The sequence below is a fragment of the Leptonychotes weddellii genome, chromosome 4 (genome assembly GCF_054177405.1).
Source record: "Leptonychotes weddellii isolate Sample4059 chromosome 4, ASM5417740v2, whole genome shotgun sequence".
In the NCBI taxonomy this organism is placed as follows: domain Eukaryota; kingdom Metazoa; phylum Chordata; class Mammalia; order Carnivora; family Phocidae; genus Leptonychotes; species Leptonychotes weddellii.
The window spans coordinates 160,850,681-160,875,781 of record NC_138372.1 but is presented as its reverse complement, the minus strand read 5'-3'; the positions used below and the strand labels follow the sequence as shown (position 1 = coordinate 160,875,781).

The 25,101-nt window shown below is 49.6% G+C and overlaps 1 protein-coding gene across 10 annotated transcripts in view; it reads left to right on the top strand.

The window, feature by feature from the left end:
- The first annotated feature begins 1,254 nt into the window (after positions 1-1,254).
- Positions 1,255-25,101, top strand: part of LOC115942579 (uncharacterized) — a 50,421-nt gene continuing 26,574 nt past the window's right edge. Inside the window, exons 1-5 of one of the 10 annotated variants that reach the window (XR_014144424.1) lie at positions 1,255-2,844; positions 5,690-10,968; positions 11,460-11,992; positions 12,381-12,548; positions 19,049-22,689. Coding sequence is in view for 1 of the 10 variants with exons in the window: in XM_081816546.1 (XP_081672672.1) it covers positions 17,902-17,929; positions 18,006-18,173; positions 19,045-19,235 (387 nt within the window). In the remaining 9 variants the exon portion in view is untranslated. Of the gene's footprint in view, positions 2,845-3,093; positions 12,251-12,380; positions 12,549-12,574; positions 15,581-16,022; positions 18,174-19,044; positions 22,690-25,101 lie in introns of those variants that run through there. The other 9 variants (XR_014144421.1, XR_014144418.1, XR_014144422.1 and 6 more) reach the window with 9 other exon arrangements.

Below are 25,101 nucleotides of genomic sequence, written 5' to 3'. Positions count from 1 at the left end.
AAAGGGAGGGAGGAAGGGGGGAAGGGAGGAAGGTGGGAGGAAGGAAGTAAGGAAGGGAGGGGGGAAGGGAGGGAGGGAGGAAGGGAGGAAGGAAGGTAGAAAGGAAGGGAGGGGAAGGGAGGAAGAGAAGAAGGAAGGGATGAAGGGAGGAGGGAAGGGAGGGAGGGAAGATGGGAGGGAGGGAGGGAGGGAGGTGGGGGGAGGGAGGGAGGGAGGAGGGAAGGGAGGGAGGCAGGCAAGGGAGGAGGGAAAGGAATGTCAGCTCAGCATCCCCAGGCTCTCCTGTCTCTCCTGGCTCCCACACTTCCCTCAAGGCCGGCAGTGGCCTCAGCTGTCCCAGTGGGTGCATGCGGGAGAACAGGGCTGCGTGCGGTTGGTCATGGGGAGCAGAGACCGTTAGCAGTGGTGTTGATTGCAGGTCAGACCGCACCACTTTCATGCCTATCACAGAAGCCCTCGAAGCCTCATGCTGAATTGGAAACCAGGTACCCTGTGGACAGAGCCCAACCCAGGGCGAGGTTGATGTCATCTTGGCTTTAGACCATGGGCCGACATCTCGGGGCAGATCCCCTGTCTCTGGACCCTGTTTCCCTACCTGTAAAATGGGGCTGAGCAAGATGATTTTCTGCAGGGGGGTGGGAGGTGGTCCGTTTCCTGGGCTTCACTGGTTCTGTGCTCGTCCCACCGCACCTGTCCGCGTCTCTTCCAGGCAACAGTGATGGTGAGTCGCGCGTCTCTGTCACGTTGTCCTCGAGACCTTCCTTGCTTCCTTTAACCTCCTATGTCTTTACCTTCCAAGTTTGTTCTGGAGCCGTGGAGACACTGGCTTGGGTCCTGCTCTGGCTCCTTGCCTCCCTCCTCTCGACAACCAGATTCATGTCACCCCATTCTTCTGTGCATCTCTGAGGAATGGGTCGGACAGTCTGCATCATGCTGGAGTGTTACTCCTGTAACTTCTGTAATCGAGTTATGCAGTAGACACACAGATTAGTCGCGAGAGGGATTTCTTCACTCCCCATCCCCCATCTGCCTTGGGCACAACTGATTTAAAACGTGAACGATGTGTTCGAACCAACACAGGTCTCTGATGGAGCAGAGCACAGTTCATATAGGACTTTGAGGGAGACCAGACACTTCAGAGGAATGTCCTCCCTCCAGGAGGCTAACTTGGGCTCCCAGGTTGGAATTCCTCAGTGACCTATCCACATTCTCCTGCCACTTGGCCTAATTCCTGCGCTAGCTCTGAAAAGCACTTACTTGCTCTATTTCTCCTTCCTGCCACACCACATATTTTCATGATGCCTGAGAACTTGTGGAGGTCTTTGGGGCTCTCTCCCCGGCCACGGAGCCTTGGTGGGTAAGGAGTGCACTCAGATGAAGTTCCTTGGGGTCAAGGCTGGGGTTGGGGTGAAGTTGGGAAAAGACCCAGCCTAGAGAAGAGAGACTTGAGTCAAGTGACGGAAGAAGGGGAGCTGGTGGGGGAGGTCCAGAAAGCAAAAAAAGTAGAATCCATCAGGCAAGACCAATGTCAAAGAAGGGTCCTGCTGCAGGCAGATTTTCTCAGGTGTCTCGTGAGGTTCACAAGCTGAACCAGTACCTGCTGGCTGAACCGTTGGGCTGGCCCGGATGTGAGGGCAGCAGCCTGGAGATCTGAGAGCAGATCTGAGAGCAGGGGTGCCAGCACCTCATGCTAGTGGCTGGTCTGAGAAAGGAGGCTTGGAGAAAGGAGTGGCCCTTCAAAGAGTAGTCTGGGGACGATCCCCCTAAAAAATGACCTGAGGATTCTTGTGAAACATGTAAGCATCCTTCTATCTGGGCCTATGAGATCCGTGATCCTTACGTATGCTAAAGGTTTAGAACCAAGGTGAACTTGGGAGAGGCAGTCCCCAAATGGTCTCTTCGGGGACATGAGAGAAAGGTCCAGGACAGGACTGAACTTGAACTCAGGCAGAGCCGTAAATGGAGGAGGTTTGGGGCCCGCAGCAGGCTGGTGGTGGAGAGTCTGGACCCGAAGGAGCTCTCTGACTGTCTCAGGTAGCACCCAGGAAAGCACACAGCGCAGCGCCTGCCACACACACTGGGTGCCCTGGGATCCTGTGACCCTCCGTGTGGGTCCCGGGACGACTGGATGAGTGTATACCGGCCTGACTTCCAGTTACGCCCAGAGCTCCCACGGCCTTTCCGCAGTCCTCCAGCCCAGGGCCACCTTCGCTCAGCAGCTGTCCGGCGTCTGTTGCCACCCCTGGCCCACGCTCGTGCAGACCGCAATGCCCGCGCTGTGCAGACAGCCCTGGCCTGCTTCCAAGACCCCGAAGTGGATAGGCCTCCTCTCGAAGGACAGTGCTGCACGGAGAGGTGATCTTAGCCTGCCCCTCAGCTGGGCCCAGCTGTTTCTAGTTTGGGAAGGCCCTTCGTTTGTTCTGGGATAAAGCTCGACGCTTGCTTCAAGGTTCCTAGACCACCCAGGGCTTCAGGCCGGTTGGAAGAGGCCCTGGAGATGTTCTTGGCTCTGGACGCCGTCGTGGGGAGGGGAAGCAAGGGCCAGCAGCAGCGGTAGGGCAGTGCCTGGAAAGAGCATGGGCCTTGGAGTGGAGTTTAGAGCCTGGTCTGACTAGTGGTGACCTTGGACGTGTTGACCCTGGGCGTCAGCGCCTCCTCTGCATTATGGGAACGACAGAACTGTCTCAACAGATTCTCTTGAGGATGAAGAGACGCTCTGTCTGCAGAACGATGGGAATGTGCGGCTCATTCCCGCGACGAAAGGCACGCCGTTGGATGACCGTGTGTGCGGAGTCTGGAGGAAGGGCCGCAGGGAACTTGCCTCTCAGCCTGCCGTGGACGTCTGTGAGCCCCTCGACCCTGATACCCCCCCTTCATTCTTTCCCAGCGCCCCCATGGCGCACCCCTCTGTCTGTCTCACTGCCCACCCAGAATTCACTCTGGTTTCGTGAGTTCTATCTAGCTCTCCTTTGATCGTGTTTAGGGTGGAATGAACACTTTAGCTCCTGTAAATCCCTTTGGTAGCTAGAGGTGGGGGCAGAGACGGAGAGGGGTGGGGAGTGGGGGACTTTTCTCTTGTCTTCACTCTTACAGAGGGAAACATCTACAAGGCAGACTTCCTTGTTTGCTAATATTGACCATTGACCACCTTTTACCGCAGAATTCTGGTATGTCATTTTTTAACGAGGATGCATTTTTCTTCTTACTGGAACACCCTTCCAGGAAAAGACTTGGGGGGGCTGAAAGACATCCCCCCCCCCACCTCGAGTCTTCTATGGTCTCTAGTGCAGTGTGGGCAGTTAGCGTCTGCTAGCCATCTTGTAATCAGTGGGTATGTGAATGTTCTGACCTTTCTCTAGCATTCCGGAATAGGGTGAGGTGATGGTGAGCTGGTGGGCTGGTGACAACATAACCTAGAGCAGAGGGCAGACTCTCAGCCAGGGGGTCTCGGACTCACAAGCAGGGGTGGGGAACGCGGCTGGGTGGAGCTCAGGTTATCAGTAGGCCGGCAACAGAACCCAAAATGTTATCTCTGGCGAACACAGGGTAGCTGGGTCAATCCCAACCTCTGACAACAGAGAAGTCAAGTACTTAGAAATTTGTGTACAAGTGAACACCTTTAATCAAAGTGCAGAAAAGCTAGAGCCTTCAAATAGTCAGCTGTTTGGGGGGGGAGGGCACTGTGTTTTTCATGGAAAGAGTGATACAGTTGTTGAGTGCCTACCTTGTAGTTTTGTAGCCAACACTTGAAATCATTATCTTTATTTGAGAGATGGAACAATGAGGTTCAGAGAGGTTAAATAACTTACCCAAAGACACACAGGATTCAAACCCCAGGTCTGGTGCTCTTTCAGCTTCATTATGCTGTCTTTCAAAAGAGATGCATTGTAAGGAAATACACTTTTGTGTTTATTCAAATCTGTATTAGTTTTCTACTCTTGCTGTGAAAAGTTGCCATAAGCTTAGTGGTCAATAACAGCATAAATTTATCCTCTTATAGTTCTGGAGGCCAGAAGTCCAAAATGAGTCTTAATTGGCTAAAATCCAGGCTTCCATTGCTTCTGGAAGCTTCCTTGGCTTTTTCCAGCTTCTGGAGCTGTCCACATTCCTTGACTCAGGGAGAAGGGGTCGCATCACCTCACCTTCCTCCCTCCCTCTGTCATCATATCACTTCTGTCCGTGACTCTGACCCTTCTGTCTCCCTTATAGGGACCGTGTGATTGCACTGGATCTGCCTGTTAATCCCAGATTATCTCCTACCCCGCCCCCCCCAATCCTTAACTTAGTCACATCTTCACAATCTCTTTTGCCATATAAAGTTCCAGGTGCTGGGGTTGAGGACATGGATGTCTTGGGACTATTATTCTGCCTGCCATGATATCTACGTAAGGCTTTAATAAGTCAGTGCCCTCTCAGGGTAATCTCTTCCCCTCCTAACACCTATAATCTGTACTGTTCAAGACAGTTACTGTCCTAGGATGAAGACCCTTAGGACTTGCCACATGGTAATAATTGCTCACATTTATTAAATGTTTATCATGAATCTGGCCCAGCTTTAAGCTCAATACCAGCTTTATGAGGTTGGTACTAGTATTACCTGCATTTTTTAGGTGAGGAAAATGATAACACGGAGAGGTTAAGCAGTCTGCCCCAGGTCACTCAGGTAGGAAGTGACAGATGGGAACACTGCTGTCTGGTCCCAGAGCCCGCACCCCTGTCCATGAAGCTGCCTCCCATGGCTGCGAGCTCCTGAAGGACGAGCCTGAGCCCGGTTCCCTGGCTGTTGTCTTCCCGGTGTGGGTCCGTACACCACCTGACCACAGTAGGCACTAAATAAACACACTGTATTAATGAAAGCATAAAACCCCAAACACCGATGATTTGGTAGTTTCTGTGAGTGGAATCATTAAGTGAGAGCAGAGAGAAGAGGAATTAGGTATTTTGGGCATTTTTGCCTACCTCACCAAATCAAACCTTTTCTTTCATGCCAGAAATTTCTATTATCTGAGCGTTGTGCTTCACAGATGATCTAGTATGGAGCGACCGTGAGGCTGAGGTCGTGGTCATGACTCATGGGTGTGCACTACAGGCTGGAGACCTGGCCCTTCAGACAGTGGGTAGCGAGGGTCCCCCGATCTCCTCTCTCTCATCCTGGCCTTTGCCAGCCGCTTGCTTGGCGATGCCACTTCTGTCCTGCCCTCCTCCCTTGCTGGAGGCAGCTGTTAGGCTCACATCTGTTTACTTGGCTGCAGTCCAGACCCAAGAATCATATTAGTTTCAGTGCTAATATGAAACCAACCCCGGGAGTTTGGGGCCCTGAGCTCCCTCTCTGGGAACTCTCAGCCTCACGTACTCTGGGGCTCTCAGCAGGTGAGCTAGGAGAAGAGAGAGGATAAAACACATCCCATCTTGGAGCTACAGTCAGAGGCTCAGATGTGGCAGGGCCTGATCTTGTGTGTGAGCAGGTGGGGAGTCCCGTATGTGGAGGTCACAGAAAGGGGTAAGGAAAAATCTCTCGCTCCATATAACTTCTCCCAGGGGGCCCTGGGGAGAACCCTGGCTTCCGTGATAGGCTTTGCCTGGCTAGGCTTGCTTACTTATTTATTTATATTCTGCAGATACTCTCCGGGAAGATACAAAGTTTGAGGATGCTAATTAATCACACCCTTTTTTTCCACTCTGTGTCCAGAGCTTACAAAGAAGTGGAGAGATGACAGGCGGTTGGAGGCAAAACAGATCAACCTAATTACCGTTAAGAACATTGCTGTGATGTCAGCCCCAGATGCTCATCTGCTTGGTCGCAAAGCCCGTGATCTTGTTGGGTGGACCTCAGTCTCCCCACACTGGCGGCAGCGCTGGCCCGGCACCTGGGAGTCCATACTGGTGCTGCTCACATACCAGCTTGCTATTTTTTGCTACGAAAAAGGCTTAAATTGCATCCTGTCCCACTTGCATTCAGACCCCAATATCCCCTGGTATTGTGTTCGATTCTTAATTCTTTGTGGCCATGGGGTGGTAGAGTGTTTAAAGGAGGAGGGGGCGGGGGAAGGCACGCCTGGGTTAGGCTATTGCAAAGGTCTGGGCGCCTTTACAAGCCGGTGCTCCCTGGTGATGTCATCATGCCCAGCAGATGACGATGTTACTGTGTGCAGGAGGGGTCTGGGCGGGTGCACACAATGGCCACCACCTCCCTTCCCAGAAAAAAATGAGCAAACTGGTGTGGTTTCTTTCTTTTTTTTTTCTCTTCTTTGAAAAATGGAAAGAGAACTTTCTAAAAGGATGTATACTTCTAAGCTTTAGGTAGGATTTAAAACATTTGAAAGAGGCCATATCTCTTCTCAGGCTTGTATTGTCTTTCCCCCTCTGCTGGGTTCAGCAGTATCTACAGTCCCTCTCCTCTTATTTCTTCTCTCCTTCCCTCCTTTCTTCCCTCTCTTCGTCCCTTCCTGTGTTGGCACCAGTTTATTTATTGAACAGCATGGAATTTTAAAACAACGTAACATAAATTAGGAAAAATCACATTTGTGCTTGTTAAATGCAGATAAGATTCTATTTCAAAAAATGCCTTAAAAAAAAAGACTAGAAGGACATATGCCAAAATGTTAGCAGTGGTTCTCACTGTTGGTAAGTAGGATCTCAGAATGACTTTTTCTTTTTGCGTTTCATTGATTTTATTTTTAAATTCAGCATATAACAAAATTCACTCATTTTGGTATACAGTTCTGTGAATTTTAGCATTTGTATAAATTTGTGTAACCACCGTGTGTGGCTGCTTTCTCTGGTCCTTTCCTTCCCCAGGCCCTCCCTGCCTGACCTGGTTCTCCTACCTTTCAGCCCACTCCTTCCTGCTCCCCTCAGGAGCCTTCTGCTTCTCCAGGTGCCTCTGAAATGCTGGTGTTTAAGCCTTTTTTTTTTTTTTCCAACAGGAATTCTATCCCAGGGGTGATCTTACCCATTCCTATGGGTTCCGTTAGGCACCTTCATACTGTCTCCTGGGGTCTATCTCCACTCTAGACCTGTTTGATCACATCCCTTTTGGACAACACCATGTGTCACAAATCAAGCTCATTTTCTCTTCCTGCTGTGGGTATGTCTCTCAGATCCAAAATCTCTGTTAATGGTGACACTGGAAACCTGGCCTCCCAAGCTAGACCCCTCAGAGGCATTTTCACGCTGTTCCCACTGCCTCCCACATAATCAACAGGCCGACCCCTGTGTGTCGTGTTTTTGGCACATGCCTTGATCCTCTGCCTCCTCTCCACCCTCCTTGTCCTTTGCCCTGATCTTATCTTGCCTGGGTCATCTCGAAAACCTAAGTGATCTCTTAAGTCTCTGGTTTCTCTTCTCTCTTGCCTGTCCTTTCTGTTGCCAACCTGGGCTGCCGCTGAAACACAGACAATGTCATTTCACTCCCATGTGTAAAACCCTTCCAGAGCCACGGGATGGCATTCACAGGACTCCTGGTGACACCCAGGACTTTCACAACGGCCCCGTGACACTTCCTCAGCCCATCTTCCTCTGCTGCCCCGGCCCACCTCCGAGCTTTGGCTCTGTGGCCCCAGCTGGGACGCTCTGAGGACCCCCGCACGTTCTTCCACCGGGCAGCCTTCTGCTCTGTGGTCCATTTAGTTCAGAATTTCCTCTTCTGCTCAGCTGTTCTCGGCGCTCTCGGGAACATGGAGTCACTCTTTTGCGTTCTCCTGCATGCTGACCATTGGAAGGTGTGAGTTACTCCCCAGAAGCAATCAGAAACCACAGGACCTTGATGATAGGAGGAAGAGTCAGAAGATAACAGGATGATATAGACCAAAGGAGGCTCCAACTAGGAAATGGGGGGAAAATAAAGGTTTAAAGACCAGAGCGGGGTGCCTGGGTGGCTCAGATGGTTAAGCGTCTGCCTTCGGCTCAGGTCATGGTCCCAGGGTCCTGGGATCGAGCCCTGCATAGGGCTCCTGGCTCAGTGGGAAGCCTGCTTCCCCCTCTCCCTCTGCCTCTCTCCTTGCTCATGCTCTCTCTCTCTCTCTCTGTATCTCTGTGTCTCAAATGAATAAATAAAATCTTAAAAAAAAAATAAAGACCAGAGTGGGGACGAGGAGGGCTGTCACAGAACGCATGCTGCTTGAGTGCCAATAATGGCCCTGTGTGGTCTGTCTGATTTGTCTTCCCAACAGCCAGAAGCGTCTATTTTTCAGATTAGGAAGGCGAAGTTCAAAGCATTTGGGTAACTCGTCCCAAATGATACAGTCGGTGTCAGAGGCAGTTTTGTGTGAGTCTAAAACCTCGTACTTTCCAGGGAAGGAGCTTGGCTGGCAGGGTGCTCCCCGGCGCTGCTCGGAAGGGAGCAGTTTCTGAGTCTGATGCATCTTTCCTTCAGCGGTATCCACAGAGCCCTGAAAACCCTGCAGGTCAGATGAGGGGCCGTTTGCTAATGGTGTGCCTCCTCCGTGGTAGCTGCCGTTCCAAAGAAGCCTCTTCATTGCAAGGCTTCTAGAATGCCTTGGGCCAGGAAAGGTGTCAACACCAGCTCTGCAGGGGTGAGGGTGGTCGCTGGCATCGAGTGTCTCAGACTGGAATAAGGAGCAGGGCAACAGGGACCAGAAGCAAGACCACCTCCTGGTCCTTCTGAGTCACTCCTGGCAAATGGTATGGGTTGCCAGAGCTCTGGGCCCATCAAGTGCAAGAAAAAACCAGGCCAGGTTGAAAAGGACAGGAGGACAGAGAGTAGAAAACCTTCTGTGCTAGGATTCAGGAGACCTGGATTCCAGTTCCAACACTCACTAGCTCTGTGGTTTGAGCAAAGAACTTAACGTCTCTGAGCCTCAGAGGCCCTCTTGGTCAAATGTGGATCATAGTGCTTACCCCACACAGGAGGATTCAGTGAGAATGTGCTGTTTGTTGTCTGTGGATGCCACATCTGGTTCTCCAGTAGCCCGTGAATTCCTGAGAGCATAGAACTGTCTTCCTCATCTCTATCTTTTCCATTGAAGAAAAGGAACAGTTAACAGGGCGCCTGGGTGGCTCAGTCCCTTGAGCGTCCAACTCTTGATTTCGGCTCAGGTCATGATCTCTGGGTCATGAGATTGAGCCCCGAGTTGCGCTCCGTGCTCAGTGGGGAGTCTGCTTGATATTCCCTCCCTCCCTCTCCCTCTGCCCCTCCCCTGCTTGTGCACACTCTCTCTCAAATAAATAAATAAAAATCTTTTTAAAAAGAAAAGGACGAATTAGGAGACCACGTGTTAAGCGTGTCATGGCTCTTAGTAAGTACAAAGTTTGCTCTTTTAGGATTCTGACAGTAATACTCTCCTATATTTGGTAGTTAATGAATTCATTCATGATTCTATTCATTTTATTCAACAACTATTTTTTGATCTCTTCCTATGTACCAGGCAGTGTGTGGATTCTGGACAGTGATGACAAAAATGAGCAGCAGCCTCTGTCACTGTGGGATCGAAGTACAGCTGAGGGGCATGGTCATTACGAGGACACACACACGGACACACACGCACAAGTGCACGTCAGGTTCTGAGAAGGAACACACCCAGGGGAAGTGGATGAGTGTGTCGGGAGGAGGGGCATGAGTTGGTCTATGGAGGGCGGCACATCTCATCACAGATGAGACCTGAGGATGAGTGGGGCCGGCGGTGGGGGGCCGTGGGGAAGCAGATTCATTCTAAGGTGGGTGTGTTCAATTTCACTCCCGGGAGATCAGTTCTGGAACAGCCATTTATTAGGAGAGCTTCACAGCATGTGCTCCAAAAGGAATTGCGGAGTGAAGCTCCGGGCCACAGGCAGGCTGTCATAGTGCATCCATACAACTGATGTCAGGGTCCCCCAGAGGTCCCGGGATGGGGAGCTCTCTGCCCAGGGTCTTGGGGCCTTGTGCAGGAGCTCCCAGGAACAAAGACTCCCGCTCCCCCTGGCCTGCCCTCCACCCTGGCCCAGAGGCATGGCTGTTCGTTTGACCCCTCCTTCTGCTGTGTGTGTGTGTGTGTGTGTGTGTGTGTGTGTGAAGACCCCCACTCCAAACTACTGGCAGGAGGCGGCCAGGAACAGCTGGGGACTGTTGTTAGCTTCTGGCAACGTGCTGAAATTCTTTCCTTGTGGATCCTGTGCCTCTGAACTGCTGGGGGCCCCTGACTTGACCTGAAGTTGAACTTAGCTGAAGGGTCCAGGGCTAGGAGTTGCCTCCATGTCAGGCCTGATAGCAGCATGAAATGGCACCATCCTTCTGAGAAGCCGAGATGGCCCTGCTAGCCATTCCTGGGACGGGAAGACTATCAGAGGCCAGGTATTCTGCAAATCCGTTCATGTTTTCCAAGGGCAGGACGGCGCGTGAGAGACTGACCAGATAAGACTATTGCTTTTGTTCACAAACACCCCAGGAGGTCCCCTACGAGATAGCAGCTCCTGGTGGGGATGAGGCAGAGAAGGGTGGCTTCAGATAAGACCCTGGTTGAAGAGAATGGCTGTTTGCAAGGGTGGAGGTGCAAACATCCGTTAATGGGTTTGTCCAAGGATGAACTTTCCATTCACAGAACTGGAGAATGGGGACTTGTAGCAATTATGGTCTTTTTAAACCTTTTTTTTTAAACACAAGTACAAAGAGCCCAGGAGAGAATAAGTGACTTTTCCTAGATCACAGAGCAAGTTAGGGATACAGCTCTGTAGAATTTGGAGCCTCTGCCATGGAACTCACTGTTTTTTGTACTATACAACCTCTTAACCCCTGTGTCCCAGTATTTTGTGTTTCCCTCCTTTTATCCCTCTATACATTTATTTGTTCATTGATGAATCCATCCGTCTGTCCATCCATCATCCATCCATCCATCCATCCATCAATGCATTCCTGTTCGTGTTCGCTCATCAACATTTATTAAGAATACAAAGATGGTCATGACAGCTCCTAAAGGAATGGGTAACATCGTGGAGCAGATGCCCACAAGTGCGGAGCAGAGCGGCATGGAGGAGGTAAAGAGGGAGATTATCATGGTGAGGATGGGAAGCCTCCATGGGGGAGATGGTCTTTCCCCTAGCTGTGCCATAAGCAGGAAAAGGATCGCATTTGTTGACGGAGACAAATGCTTTGGCACGGTTCCTCTAGAGGCAGCAGGAAGGGTGGATTGAAGAAGATTGAACTGGGGGCACTAAAGAGATGACGTAACAGTCAGTTCATCCAACAAGCCAGCAATCCATGCTTCGTGCCTTCCGGGGCCATCCGTGGTGTTGGGCACTGTGGGGATGTCAGGATCGAAAGGCCTCCCCTTTTCTGTAAGGAACTCGCCATCTAACGAGGGGGAAAAACAAGTGTACTCAAAACAATAGAAGGCAAAACGAACATTGACCCAGAGCTTGTGAGCGAGGGACTCTAGCCGCACTCTGCCATTTTCCCACATGGTGTTTTGCGGCCTAGACTTCCTCAGCTGGGAAATGGTGAGACTGGGCGCACCCTCCTGTCCTAGCAAACAAGAGTGGACGGTGTCCAGTCGTGAGGTTCTTCCCTCTTTGTCCTGTTACCATGGAGCTCTATCCTTCATCTGTGACGTTGGAGGAAGAAGAATCATGGCCCAGCAAGAGCGAGGACTGTGTGGGACAGCTCGGGGGTGCCTGCAGAGAACAGACCTTGAACAAGTGCTCCTTCTTTGCCCCACACCCCATCGTTCTGGCAGAATGGAGAAACGTAATATATATGACATCCTGGAAGGGAAATGCCCTCATGGATGCCTGGGGAACCGCACGTGGGTTTCTACACGGGAAGTCTGGAGGCTCTTGAGGCCGGGCCCTGGGCCTCTCCTCGTGTCCGGTCTTTCTCCCTGCAGTGAGTTGTGGGCAGACTTCCCCCTGGCCCGAGTGAATCCTTCCCGGAGGCACGCAGAGGGTGCCAGGCGCAGACACAGCGACAGACTGCCCTTGCCTCTCTGGGGCAGCCCCAGCACCAGGCAGCCTGCCTCCCTCCTCCCACGAGGACCTGTGAGCCTGTTCCGTGGGTCGGAAGGTGGGTCCGCCGTAGGTTAAACTCGCCACCACCGCAACACATACTCTTCTCACCATGTTCCCCAATTCTGTTTTGTTCTTTCTTCTCCATTGTTATCATGAGCACCTCCACTGTTCCTGTCTCCCCGGAACTCCCATTCAGTTTGTGCCGTTACTGCTTCCTGCTTCGGGCTCTGGCCTCCCTCTGGCTCCCCTTCCCGGCCACCTTCCTCCCCGAGAGGATCCTTTCTGCTTCCATTACACGAGGAGTGCAGTGCAGGTGAAAGATGCAGAGGACTCCCAGGGGCAGGGAGGCTGCTGCCCCTTTCCTGCCTGGACTTTGTTCTTGAGATCTTCTCTGCTCTCACTTTCTGTTTATAGGGACAACGATTTCATTTTTTTTTCTGCAGAAGGATTGAGTGCACCCGCCATTCGAAGCAGTGCCTGCACCGAATCCAGCCTTTTCATCTTGTCCACGGCAAACGCTTTCAAGTATAACGTGTGATTAAGAACATGGACTTTCAATCCAGAATGTGTTCAAATCCTACCTCTGCCACTTACCAGCTATGTGATCTTGGGCAAGTTATTTAACTTCTCTGTGCCTCTGTATTCTTATCCCTACATGGGGAATGATTATATTCCATACCTCCCAGGGTTATGTGGAGGTTAACTGAGATGATACATATAAAGTTCGTAGAATTTCACCTAGCATAGAAAGTCCTCAATCAATATTACCCATTCCAGAAACTTCCATCCTAGCTCAGTCTCTTTGTTAATGGCTTTGGGTGTGCTTTTGACTTTTCTGCCTCTGATTTCAGATGCTCTTTTCACCTGCCTAGGATGATGTCTCCTCCCTTTTGCTTGTACCCAGATTCTCCTTCCCCTTCCTGGCTGAACACACTCAGGAAGCAGCCGGGCCCAGGCAGGCCCTCATTCCCGCTCCAGGTCCACGGCTGAGTTACCTTTAATTTTTTTTCTTCTTCTGCTTGGAACTATTATTGGACTCTTCCTAACATTTAGATTGCAAATGCACCTAGTATCCTGCTCACCGCCCTGGGTGTCCCTTGAGGGAAGATGCTGCACAAGCATGTTGAACTTGACTACAGTTTGTCATGAGTCCCCTCCATGCCAGAAGCCTCACGTGGGGCGCCGGGCCCGGGGCTTACATCTGCCAGTGCTTCATTGTCTTTTCCCTCAGGCACAGCAGTGGGGGGTGGCCCAGGGCTTTGAGGCCACAGCTCTCTTGATAATGTTTATTTTTTTTTTGCACCTTCATTTTTGTGTGCTAGGCTCTCTCTCCCTGCCTTGGACTTTTCCTGGCTGTCCCATTGGTCAGGTGGGAGGCCGACACCAGAGCCTGGGTCCAGACCTGGGGCTGAGCAGATAAGGGCTCATTCTCAGAACCAGCTCGGTGGTAATTGGTGGGTGGCTTCACCTCTTCGTTTTCTTCGTGAAAACACGAGCCTTGCAACTGTATTCCAAGAAACATTTCAGCAGTCCTGCGAGCTGGATGTTTCCTTACCTGAGATAAGGCCTGGGTGTCAGCGCTCAGGAAGGAGAAAGGTAGAGTGGAGAGGAAGATTTCGCAGGCACTGACATGATCTCCGGTCCAGTGGCCTGGAGGCTGGACTGCCTGGGCATCCCCACCCTTCCCAGGCGTGGACCTCCTGAGAGGTGTGCGGGCTCTCGCACCTGGAAAGGGGCCCCAGGGCCGGCAGTGGCCGTGCTTAAGGCCTCACGGTGGGGATGGGTGGCTGTGGCTGGAGCAGACGGTCCCTGGATAACGTTCCGAGTCCAGCCTTCTGGTCCTGGCTCTCAGTCGCTTGCTCAGTGATCCTGAGCATGCCACTCCAGCTCTGTGGACCTCAGTTTTCCACCTGCAAAGGAAGCATGTCCTATTAGTAGTTTAAACGTATGTTTTTTTTTTTTAAAGATTATTTATTTATTTATTTGAGAGAGAGAATGAGAGAGAGAGAGAGAGAGCACATGAGAGTGGGGAGGGTCAGAGGGAGAAGCAGACTCCCCGCCGAGCAGGGAGCCCAATGCGGGACTCGATCCCGGGACTCCAGGATCATGACCTGAGCCGAAGGCAGTCGCTTAACCAACTGAGCCACCCAAGCGCCCTAAACGTATGTTTTTAAAAAAGCATCAAAGTGCTTTAAATTTTTTTTCCAGAAAAGAATCCTATGCATATTCCAAGTTTATAAGATATAAAAAGAGCAGTTCTGTGTGAAGGAGGTGGGACTCCCAGGGTCCTGTCTGGCTCTTTCCTGTCATTGTCTGCTCCCACATGCATTCCCCAAAGCTCCTCCGTGCAAACTTGGCTTTCCCAAACACAGCTTGAACCCCCTGGACTAGTTCCTCTCCGTGGTCTGTTCTAGGTCTACCCCACACTGCAGTGACACTCCCCCTTCCATGGAGATGGAAGAGCAGGGCCTGGGGGCAGGGGCGAGGTTAGGAATAGGTACCCATTATGACCCAGTCACAAACTGGGCAGAGAGGATGCTGGTCAGTGTGCTGGTTGAATATTAGTCACTTTTTGTCTTAGAAACATATGCGACAAGATATCGTATTAATAGTATTGTGTTCTATTAGTAGTACTGAGTTGTATAATGTATTTTAAAGTACAGTCTTTGGGTCCCATCCAGATTCATTTGAATAAAAATTTGGGGCTCTTATTTTGAACGGTGTCCACAGGAAATGGGTAAATAACAACAAATAAACAACCTTAAATGAAAACATGAAAACCTTTATTCTGGATTCTTGGTAGGGTGACAGTCTCCAGGAGGAATGGGCAGAATGAGCTGGGACTTGAGTTGACTCTGAGCATAGTCGGGGCAAGAATAACACCAATAATATAATGAAGGGCTGACTCCAGGATAGGATAGTTTCCAGGCCTAGCAGCCCATGAAATAGGTGTGTTTCTTAGGGCTGCCTTAACAAATCATCACAAATTTAGTGGCTTAAAAAAAAACTCCGGAAATTTATTTTCTCACAGTTCTGGAGGCCAGAATCTGAAATTAAGGTCCCAGCAGGGCCACACTCCCTCCAAAGGCTCGGGGAGAATCCTTCTTTGCCTCTTGCAGGTTCTGGTGGCTGGCTGTAGGCATTTCTTGGCTTGTGATTGTAAATCCTATCTCTATCTTTGTCTTCAGGCAGACTTCTTCCATTTTCCCTGTGTCTTCTTCCTTCCTGGTATCTCTCATGAAGATCCTTGTTGGATTTAGGGCCCACCTGGATAATCCAGGGTGATCTCAAGATCCTTAACTTCATTACATCCACAAAAGCTCCTTTCTCAACCAAGGTCACATCGATAGCTTCTGGAGGTTACGATGTGGACATATTTTAGGGGGGCCACCATTCAGCCTACTACAAAGTATTATTAACCCTGCTCTTAGGTATGAGAAAACCGGGCTTCAATCCATGCAGGTCATTTGCCCATAGCTGCTCAACTGGTGGGCAGCAGAGCTGGGCTAGGACTCCCCCTGAAGCCTGCTTCATGCTCCGTGTACTACAGAGCATTGTGGAACGTCAGGGACCAGGCAGATGTAGGACAGTCCCTATCAACCCAGCTCAGAAGGCACGGCTTTGCCCGCAGAGGGCGCTCAAGGTCAGTCTGTTACGGAGGTGGTTATTGATTCTGAGGCCTCTGCCTGAGCTTCTGGGAGGTGGCAATCTGATGTACCTGTCTCTGTATCCCTAGCACAGTGCTGATAATGTTGGGTAAATGAAACTGAATGCCTGTGTGAAGATACTTTGCCCACATGTCCGTGTACCTTCATCGTGTCTACAGCGTGTAGTGGGTGGGAGGGCTTCGATGCTGTGGGAACGGCTGTGTGGGACCAGAGCTCCCTCTGGGAGGCCCAGTGCCTGCCTTCCCCACAGTCTACTTGAGGGACTTCAGATCGGTCACTCTGCCTTGCTTTCCAAGTATGTAAGGTGGCCTTAGTCATACTCAGTTTTCCTACAGATCTCACTGGGTGTTTCTGTTATGTTCGTTTAGTGGGGTGGGTGTCGGGGTGGGTAGGGGAGCATCCTGTCTGAAGGCAGGAGGAAGTACAAGATAAAATTTCCAAGCCCCTTCCAGCCCTGGGGTTTTGGGAAAAAATTTAATCATGTTTTACACCGCCAGATGTAAGCACATATTGTAACTGTGGGGGCAACATGAAATTGAGGACAATCGTGCTCTTTCACGTTGATGAGGGCAAGAAGCATTCTGCTTAAACTGTGATCAGAAGGATGGAGGTCAGACAGAAATCCCTTTGTGATGGCAGCGGATCTGTTTCATGGGAACGGGGCCCGAGGCCGGCTTCTCAGGGGGCAGTTTGGTAGCTGGGAGGACTGTGGTGTGCAGAGGCAGGGATGAAGGGTGACGAAACATTTTGACATAAGGAAAGCTTTCCAGAAGCTTACAAGGCCATGAAACCTTGTAATGGGTGGTTGGGAATTGAGATGGTCCTGGAATCAACAAAACAGAGGCCAAATCCTTAATGCTCTTCTCTTGATTTGGAGGTCTTTCTGCCTGGTAGAGGGCTGTGAGGCCTCTTATCAGTGCAGCTTGGGCTTTGGAGTCAGGCAGACTGGGTGAGGTTCCTCCATTGTCAGTTACCCGTTGCTGACCTTGTACAAGTTACTTAACCGTCCCAGGTTGCTTGGCTGTAATAGTGATACTGATGCCTCACTCCTGAGCTTAAGTGTGAGGATTAGATGAGTCAGGGCACGTGAAACACTTAGCACCGTGCTTGGCACACAGTAAGCGTTAAGAGGCTCTGACATGTATGTGTGAAACCCTGTCATCCTCATCTGTGCCTTGCGGACAGTTTGGAAAGACTCCAGGTTGGGGCAGGAGAGCCTCTGTGCTGTTAGAAGACAAATGCTGTCTGTGTTTCAAAATGAAGGCAAATTGAAACTTGATTTTTTTTTGATCAAAACCCTTAAGTCAAGGCAAGGCTTGGTGGAGCACCACGAGTCCCGTTTTCTGTGATTGTGGGTCTCGGGTCAGGGTATTGGATGCCTCTGCTCCCCCTGACTTCCTTCTGCTGCTTTGGTGACTGCCCACAGACAGGCCAGCTCCCAGTCATCTGAAACACCGGTCAGAAGGCAGGAATTTGCAATCCGTTCCAAGCTGGAAGTGACTTTCATGTGATGGGGCCTCTCTGCTCTGTGACTCTGTAACCAATTCTCCCAGCTCTGGCGGCTCTCCAGATGCCTGGGATGTATTCAGTTGACCAGACAACTTCAGGTCCCATTCAGGAGAAGCCTGTGTCTGGCTTCTGGTCCAAGAGCTCCCAGCACGTGCAAAACACAAGCCCCAAGTTTCTCTATGTTTTTTTCCCTGTTCCTTTCAGGCAGCTCTTCTTAGGTGAGAAACCTACAACCTAAAAGGTTGAAAGAAGTTGAGGTAGTTAGGTAGAACAAATCAGGGCTGGACATCGATGACTGAGGAGGTCACCCTATGTGGCAGATGTTCATTTTTTATTGAGCCAAAGTAAATGGAAATGAACTGAATTGCCTTCCACCCATTTTTGTGAGAATGTTGGGGACGTTCATCGCCTCCAAGGGGGCCTTATAAAAGGAAGATGGCCCTGGGAATCCCAACGCTGGCTTCTGGCGCTAGCTGGGCTCCTAACTCATTGTGAAACTCTGAGCCGACCTCCTAACTTCTCAGGAAGTCAGTTTCCTTATTTCTAAAATTAGTTGGCTTCAGAGTTTCCTTCCCTATTTAAAATTCTTTGATGTATTTTCTAGTGTTAGATAAATTCTCTGTTGATAGATCTGTAAAGGAATTTGTAAGCATCTCTTATGTTTGCATAGTGCTTCGTTGTTTCATTTATTGTTTAGAACCTTCTGAGCTTGGCAGAGCAGTCGTGTTACCCCGGCACAGAGTTGAGGAAACTGAAGTCCAGATAAATTGAGTGTCTTGGCTTGGCCATGACTTTTTGGCTGGTGAACGGAGGAGGTGAGAACAAAACTCAGATCTCCTGATATCTAGTCCAGAATTCTTTTCCAATCTTGACACGTATGATTGTTGACAGAGCAAGAAACCCCATCTGATCCCGGCTGTCTCCATCAGAGGCAAAATCCTACTCAACTTGTTCTTCTGGATAATGGTCATCAGCTACCCCAGGTGGCTCTTCTTGGGTTCTTATTTGGAGTTCAGTTTATGATCAAATGTGCTAATGTTAAAAATTCAGATTTTCAAGGTGAGTCTTATGATCAGGCATGAAAAGTCAACAGGGGTATGTGGGAGTTTCGGTTGGAAACGAGCTTGGTGGGCATCTCTGTTCCACCATTAACTGGCCACTCATTTACCTTTGTTTTTACATCTTTAAAATGGGTGATGCAATATCCAATATTTAGGATACTCAATACATTAATTCTCTTGCTCTCTTCATGTTATCTTACTCATTTGTAATGAAGTTTTGGCGTTCATTACAGTTATGTCATATAGGAACATTGAATGACAGAGTGGTTATGATATGTTGCTATGGGAAACAAATGATACAAAGTGGGGTGTTTTGTATGTACTTATTTTTGGATAAAAATGTGAAATAGGGACACCTGGGTAGCTCAGTCGATTAGGCGTCTGCCTTCAGCTCAGGTCATGATCCCAAGGTCCTGGGATCAAGTCCAGCATCGGGTTCTTTGCTCAGGGGGGAGCCTGCTTCTCCCTCTGCTTGTTACTCCCCCTGCTTGAGCTATCTCTCTCTGACAAATAAATAAATAAAGTCTTTAAAAAAATGTGAAATAAGGTAAACAATCAAGAGAGAAGGATCATGATGTGGATTAATAATGGTTTTTGTATAGATGGTGGGACAACCAGTGCTTTTTACTTCTTTTTGCTTTTCTGCTTTTCCTTAATTATATACACTGACCATATGTTAAGGTGGTAATTAGTTTAAAAAAGTTTTGCCTTTAAAGGTGTACAGGTGATGATTTTATTTGATTGGGGAAAAATTGGACAACCAATGTACTTCCAGGTGGTATAAAACTGATTCCCAAATATTTTCAAAACAGACACAAATTGTGTCATCCGCAGTAATTGCTAATTAACCCTCTTTTTGTTCATTTAAGACAGCCGCTCTCAGCTGCTGTGGGTCAGTGGGATTGCGGATACTGCTGCCAAGCACAGTTGGGGCCCGGGCTTCACATCTGCTGCTCGCCTTTGCCAAACAGCTGTGTTCCGAGCAAGCAGCATGATGACACTCACCTGCAGGAAATGTGGGTCGTGGCGTTGGTCTGCAGGCTGGGGGACAAAGAGCTGACAGTTCCACTCCAACAGGTGGGCCAGCCAATCGAGAACCGGCTAGAGCAACGCAAAAAGAATGTCTGTTGCTCTTAGTAATGCGTGAGGGTGACCCAGCTGTTGGATAAGAGCCTGGGCAGGATGCTGTTGCAGTCTGGCTGAGAACCCACAGTCCCCGGGCCCGGGACTTACAACATGGAGGATCCTGACGGGAGTGTTCCCCAGAAGCCCTGGAGCGGGGCTGGAGAGAGACGGAACCACAGAGGGCAGAAATGGCAGACACACACAGGGGCGCCAGTTGAACACACAAGTCACTGCTCCAAGGTGTATTTTTGCTGCATTCTCTCTGTCTCGTCAGGAGCAGAGAGGAGTACTTTCTTTGCTCTCAGGAAGCAATAGCTCCAAAACTGAAAAATGAAAGAGCTTTATTTCATACACAATTGTACATTTTTAATTTTTGTATTTAAGTGTATTTAATTTTATGGTTTGAATTTTGTTTTGTGGCAAGTGGATACTGCTTTTCCGTCTCTGAAAGTAACAGTGTTCCCTTCAAAGCATATTGATTTAAATAAAAAAGGGGTCACTTACAATGTTATTAATAATATAGTTCGAGCATGGAATTGGCAGAAGTCTTTAAAGTGTATGCAGTCAGTTGAGATGTGGGCAGTACTATTATTCAGGGCCTGGCACGGAAAGGCCTGGGGTACTGTCTCCCTTACCAATTGAGTGAGTCAGCAGCTCCCAAACCTGTCTGTATATTGGAATCACCTGGAAGGCTGGGGCGGGGGGTGGGCAGGTAGGTCTTCAAAACTACTGTCACCTGTCTCCCTTCCCAGAGATTCTGGTTTGATAGGTCTGGGGTATGTCCTGGGCTTTGGAGGTTGTCAGCGATCCCCAAGTGGTCCTCATGTCAGGCTCCTTGGGACCTCCTGCCACAGCACATTCTTTGATGTCCCCAAGACATTCTCCTTGTCTACAGTATGGGCATGTTGAGTGTCTGCTCTACAGGATCTGCTCTGGCCTTTGTGTTCTTAAAAATATAGGCAAATGCCTTCAAGTGAATGGTTTAACATTTTGTCTCTGATAGGGATTGCTGGGCAGGATGAGTCATCTAGGTTCTAGATGGAGAAGATGTCAGTGCAGGTCTAGTCCGGGGCTGTTGGTGCAAAAGGAAGAAAGTGGAACAGAAGATGGAGAGGAGGGGGTGCCTTACAGAAACTCTCCCTACCCCCAAGCCAGCTTCACAGATCATTCATATTTTCAGATAGAAATAGTATGGCATGGGGCAGAGCTAAGATCTGGATCTAGGAGCTATGGGCTAGACATAGACAAGCCCCTGTACCTCTTGGTGCCACAGTTTCCCCATTTGGAAGATGGGGGGGTGGACTAATTGGTCAGTAAGGTCCCTTCCATTCTGTATGGGGTAATCTAAAGCTCCTTTCTCTCACCCAGAAGTCCTTTCTTGGCTTTTTGCCAATGGAATCCCCCAAGGGCCAGTAGATGGCAGTAGAGACTTTTGAATTGGGATTTTAGCGCTTCTGGCCCACCTGATTAGGCCTCCTACCCTGGCAATGCTGGGAATGCTGCCCCAGGACAGTTCTCTGCTGCTGAGCTCAACAGCTGCTGTCTGAATGTACTCATTCATGAGCCACAAAGGGGCAAAATTTAAAGGAATAGTATTTCTTTGGAGTTCCTAGACCAACGAGAGCGCGGCACAGTAGGACCAACCTGGTGCTCAGAGCCCAGTTACATCAGACCTCGCTTGCGTCTGATATTGGGTCCCTCTTCCTACAGTGATGCATGAGTAAGGGAGCGTGGACGAGCACAATTGGGCTTTTGTGGTAAGAGAGAAACTTGGGCCATTTTTAAGGCAGAACCAATTTCTGGGGGGGACTTAAATGTGTACATCACTGTATAGTTTTAAAGGGCATTCATATATGTGAACTCATCTTCGAAGCAACCCTTTGAAGCCGGTAGAAACAATTTTCAGCTTTGTCAGGTGAGGGAGCTGAATCTCAGGGTAAATGGGAAAAGGATTTGTTCAAAGGCATCTTGCTCTAAGGAGGTGATTAGAAACTCGAACTCAAGTCATTTGACTCCTAAGCCCAGTCTTCTTTCTGCTGATGGAGGCGCGTGGGCTAACGTGTTTCACGTTTGGATTCCTGGAGGAACTCAGGGGACATACATTTGATAAATCTTCATCATTCCCTTACTGTGTGTCAAGCACTGAACTGTGTTCTGGCAACGCAGAGATGAAAGGTAAGTAACCACCCCTACCTATACATACCGCTTTGTACGTTCTAGGGGCTATTCTGATACTTTAATCATCGCCCAAATAATCGCCCAAAATAAAGAAAGAAATAGCAATAATTGTCAATTTCATTCTTCATAACAGCCCTTTGAGGTAGGTATTGCTTTAACCCAATTTAGAGGTGAAGAACCTGAGACACAGAGAAATCATGAAACTTACTCCGGATCACAGGGCAAGCAGAGAGGCGGGGAAGCAGAGGCAGAGTGTTCTCGCTGTCAGTCTTTTCAAAAACACCCTCATCGAGATATAATTCACATACTCTGCAATTCGCCCATTTAAGGTGAACAGTTGAGTGGTTTTTGGTATATTTGGCGGAGATGAGAAAACATCACCACAGTCCATTTTAGACCATTTTTTTATTACCCTAATAGGAAGCCCTGTTTCCATTAGCAGTTGGGCAGTGGTGTTCTCAACGACTAGATGCTATATTCCATCTCGGTGGAGGAAGCATGTCATTGTCTTCTGTCTTCCAGGAGCTGTGCAGGCACTTCGATAGATGAGTACATTGCAATGCAATCAACATGACAGTAGTCGAGGCCCAAGGAACACACGGCCTACAGCGTAATGCAGAGCTTCAAAGCGGGGACTTCTACCTAGAGAGGGAGAGAGAATGGTTTTCTGTATGGGGCCTGAGTTTTCTGTTTGTGACAGAGCTGTGGGTTCATACTCCTGGAAATTAAAATGTGATTTGTAGTGGGGACACTTAACCTTGAATGCCAGGGGTTAGTGACCGTGATGGCATCCGATTAGCTAGAGACCCTTCAGTTCTTGTGGGAATGTGCTGGGCGGGCAGGAGGACGGCGTGCAGTCTGGGGTGAACAGAGGTAGGTTAAGAGCCCTGAGCTCCTGGTATGTGGGCTGTTCCCGGGGAAACTCGGTTGGCTTCCCTGTTATCCCCGGGGTCAACCTGGTGTGCTAAACTTTTCCAGCGGTGAAGCCGATCTAGGATAGGCCTTATCTTGGTAGTTGCAGAAACTTTCAAGGAGCAGCTGGAGGACCGAGGAACCCACAGCTGGGTTTCACTTGCTCTGTCTACAGTGCAGCCTCAGCGTCTCAGTGTTTCCGGTGCTTACGAAGATCCCTACCAGCTGGCTCCAAACACAGCTCCTGGGAGAGCTGTTTCTGGGAGGACTCTGGAGACTGCGTTTCAGCTTCAGGAACGGTGAGAAAAGTGCAGTCGAAAGTCTCGTTTTCATAACTTCACAGGAAAAATAATAGCGGCCATTGGTGGAATGCCTTCCAAGTGCCAGATGGTATGTTAAGGATTTTTCGCTTATTTCACTAAAATCTCCTGATAAACCTGTCAGGGCCCCATTCTTACACCGACTTTAGTGGAGAGGAAGATCAGAAGTGGGGGAAGAAGCGTGCCCCAGGTTCACAGAGCTGGCACGCTAACCAGACTGCCCAGCTTGTCCTGGTGTGCCTGGGATTTTCCTGGTTTCGAGACTGAAAGTCCCACGTCCCAGAAATCACCTCGGTCCTGGGCAGGCCGGGACAGTTGGTGGGCCTAATACCCAGGACCATTGGCTTCCCTCTGCTGGGCCTGCCACCTAGGTGCTGAGGTTTCTTTGGCTGCTTTCTTGACAGCAGTACGTGGTTTGGGCTCCCCTTCAAAACCTACTTAGGGACGTGCCATGCTCCTCCCTATCTGTCCCTGAGTGCCTGCTCCCTGGCCCTACTCAAAGCCTTGTCTCCTCCCAGCTGTTTCCTGGCTCCCTCACTTGCCTAGTTCTTGTTTTGAGGCAGGCCCTTTACCGTTTATCTGTTGGTAGCTTCCCCCAAGCACCCAACCCACTGCTGGCTACAAATCATCCGAAGACGGGGGCTTGAGTTCCAGCTGAGCCCCCTCCTAGCTATGCCTCTTGGGGAAACCACCTCCCTGGAGCCTTTGCTTCTTCCTCCAAGGCAGGATGCCAACTGTACTCCCTTCTCAATGCTGCCATAGAGTTTAACTTACACGCAAGATAGGAAAATTGATTTTAAACATGAAAGGCACTGTGCACGATGGCTGCCATTACTGTTGGTGACTTCCTCCTTGCCCTGCCTACCTCAGGAAGGATAGATGAGCTCAGCGACTGTGTGGACCTGATTTAGCATGGGAGCTTTTGGTGCTCGCTGGTCGGACTACCCATGGCTTCTGTGTCCTCGGTTTCTTCTCTCCATTTTGTGAATTGAAATACAGGGTTTTGTGAGTGTCCAAGAAATTAGCTTGCGGCATGCTTAGTCTTGTGTCTGGACTGGCTTCAAGCTGGAAAAGCTTGAATCGAGTGTCTTCAAGTCAGCCGTCAGACCCAGCACTTGGAACACGGGCTCACGGTGTTGTCAATAAGTATTGTGGCAGGAAGGGATCAATGAATGAATGGGGGACAGCGTGTGCTGAGTAAGTGATAGGGAGAACACTAGGGCGGGAGGCAGAACTGCTTCATAAGGTTAAAAATGCTCAATGCAAACAAGCGCTTTCTCACAAACCACCCTAAATCTTTCCTAGAGCAAGGTGGCTTCAGAAGAAATGCATTGAATGAAAAGTATAAAAATTGACGTGGTCCCCTCTTCTTTTCACACGTTAGCTTCTCTTGGCTCTGGCCCTTCCTGCCGCAGTCCCGTGCCGGCCAGTCGCCTCTCGTCGACTGAGCACAGAAATGAGCCATTTTTTTTTTAAATAAAGATTTTATTTATTTATTTGACAGAGAGAGTGAGAGAGCACAAGCAGGGGGAACAGTAGAGGGAGAGGGAGAAGCAGGCTCCCCACCAAGCAGGGAGCCCGATGCGGGACTCGATCCCAGGACCCTGAGATCATGACCTGAGCTAAAGGCAGACGCTTAACCATCTGAGCCACCCAGGCGCCCCAAGCCATTTTTGTTATATCTATTTTAGAAGCATTTATAGAGGTTGGTTTTCCCTCTTCTCCACACCAATCCAGAACTTGTGGCCATTGTCAGTTATTTCTGTTATTTCTTCTTTTTTCACTTGTTTACCTCACCTCAGTGTCCTTTGCTGGTTTCTTTTTTCCACCCAGACCTCTTATGTTGGAAGGCCCTGGGCCCCATACCCGGGCCCCCTTTTTCTTAACTACGCTCCATCCTTTGGTGACCTCATTTGGTCTTTTGCCTTCAATTATTATTATTTTTTTAAGATTTTATTTGTTTATTATTTAGAGGGAGAGTGCACACACGTGCGAGCAGGGGGAGGGGTAGAGGGAGAGAGAATCTCAAGCAGACTCCCCGCTGAGTACAGAGCCCGACATTGGGCTCCATCTCAGGACCCTGAAATCATGACCTGTGCGAAAATCAAGAGTGGGATGGTTAGCTGACTGAGCCACCCAGGTGCCCCTTCACATTTCTGTCTCTGGTCTAAACCTCTTTTGAACTCATATAATCAATTGCCTACAGGCATTCTCACTTGTATTTTTAATAGATACCTAAATTCCACATGTCCCAAACTGTTCTGATCAGCACCTGAGCCAGCACTCCCAGTGGGCCCCTCCTGTGCTCATCCTCATCATCATCTCAGCCAAGGGCAGCCTTCCAGTTGTCCAGGCCACACACCTTGGAGACATCCTTGACTCCTCTTTCTC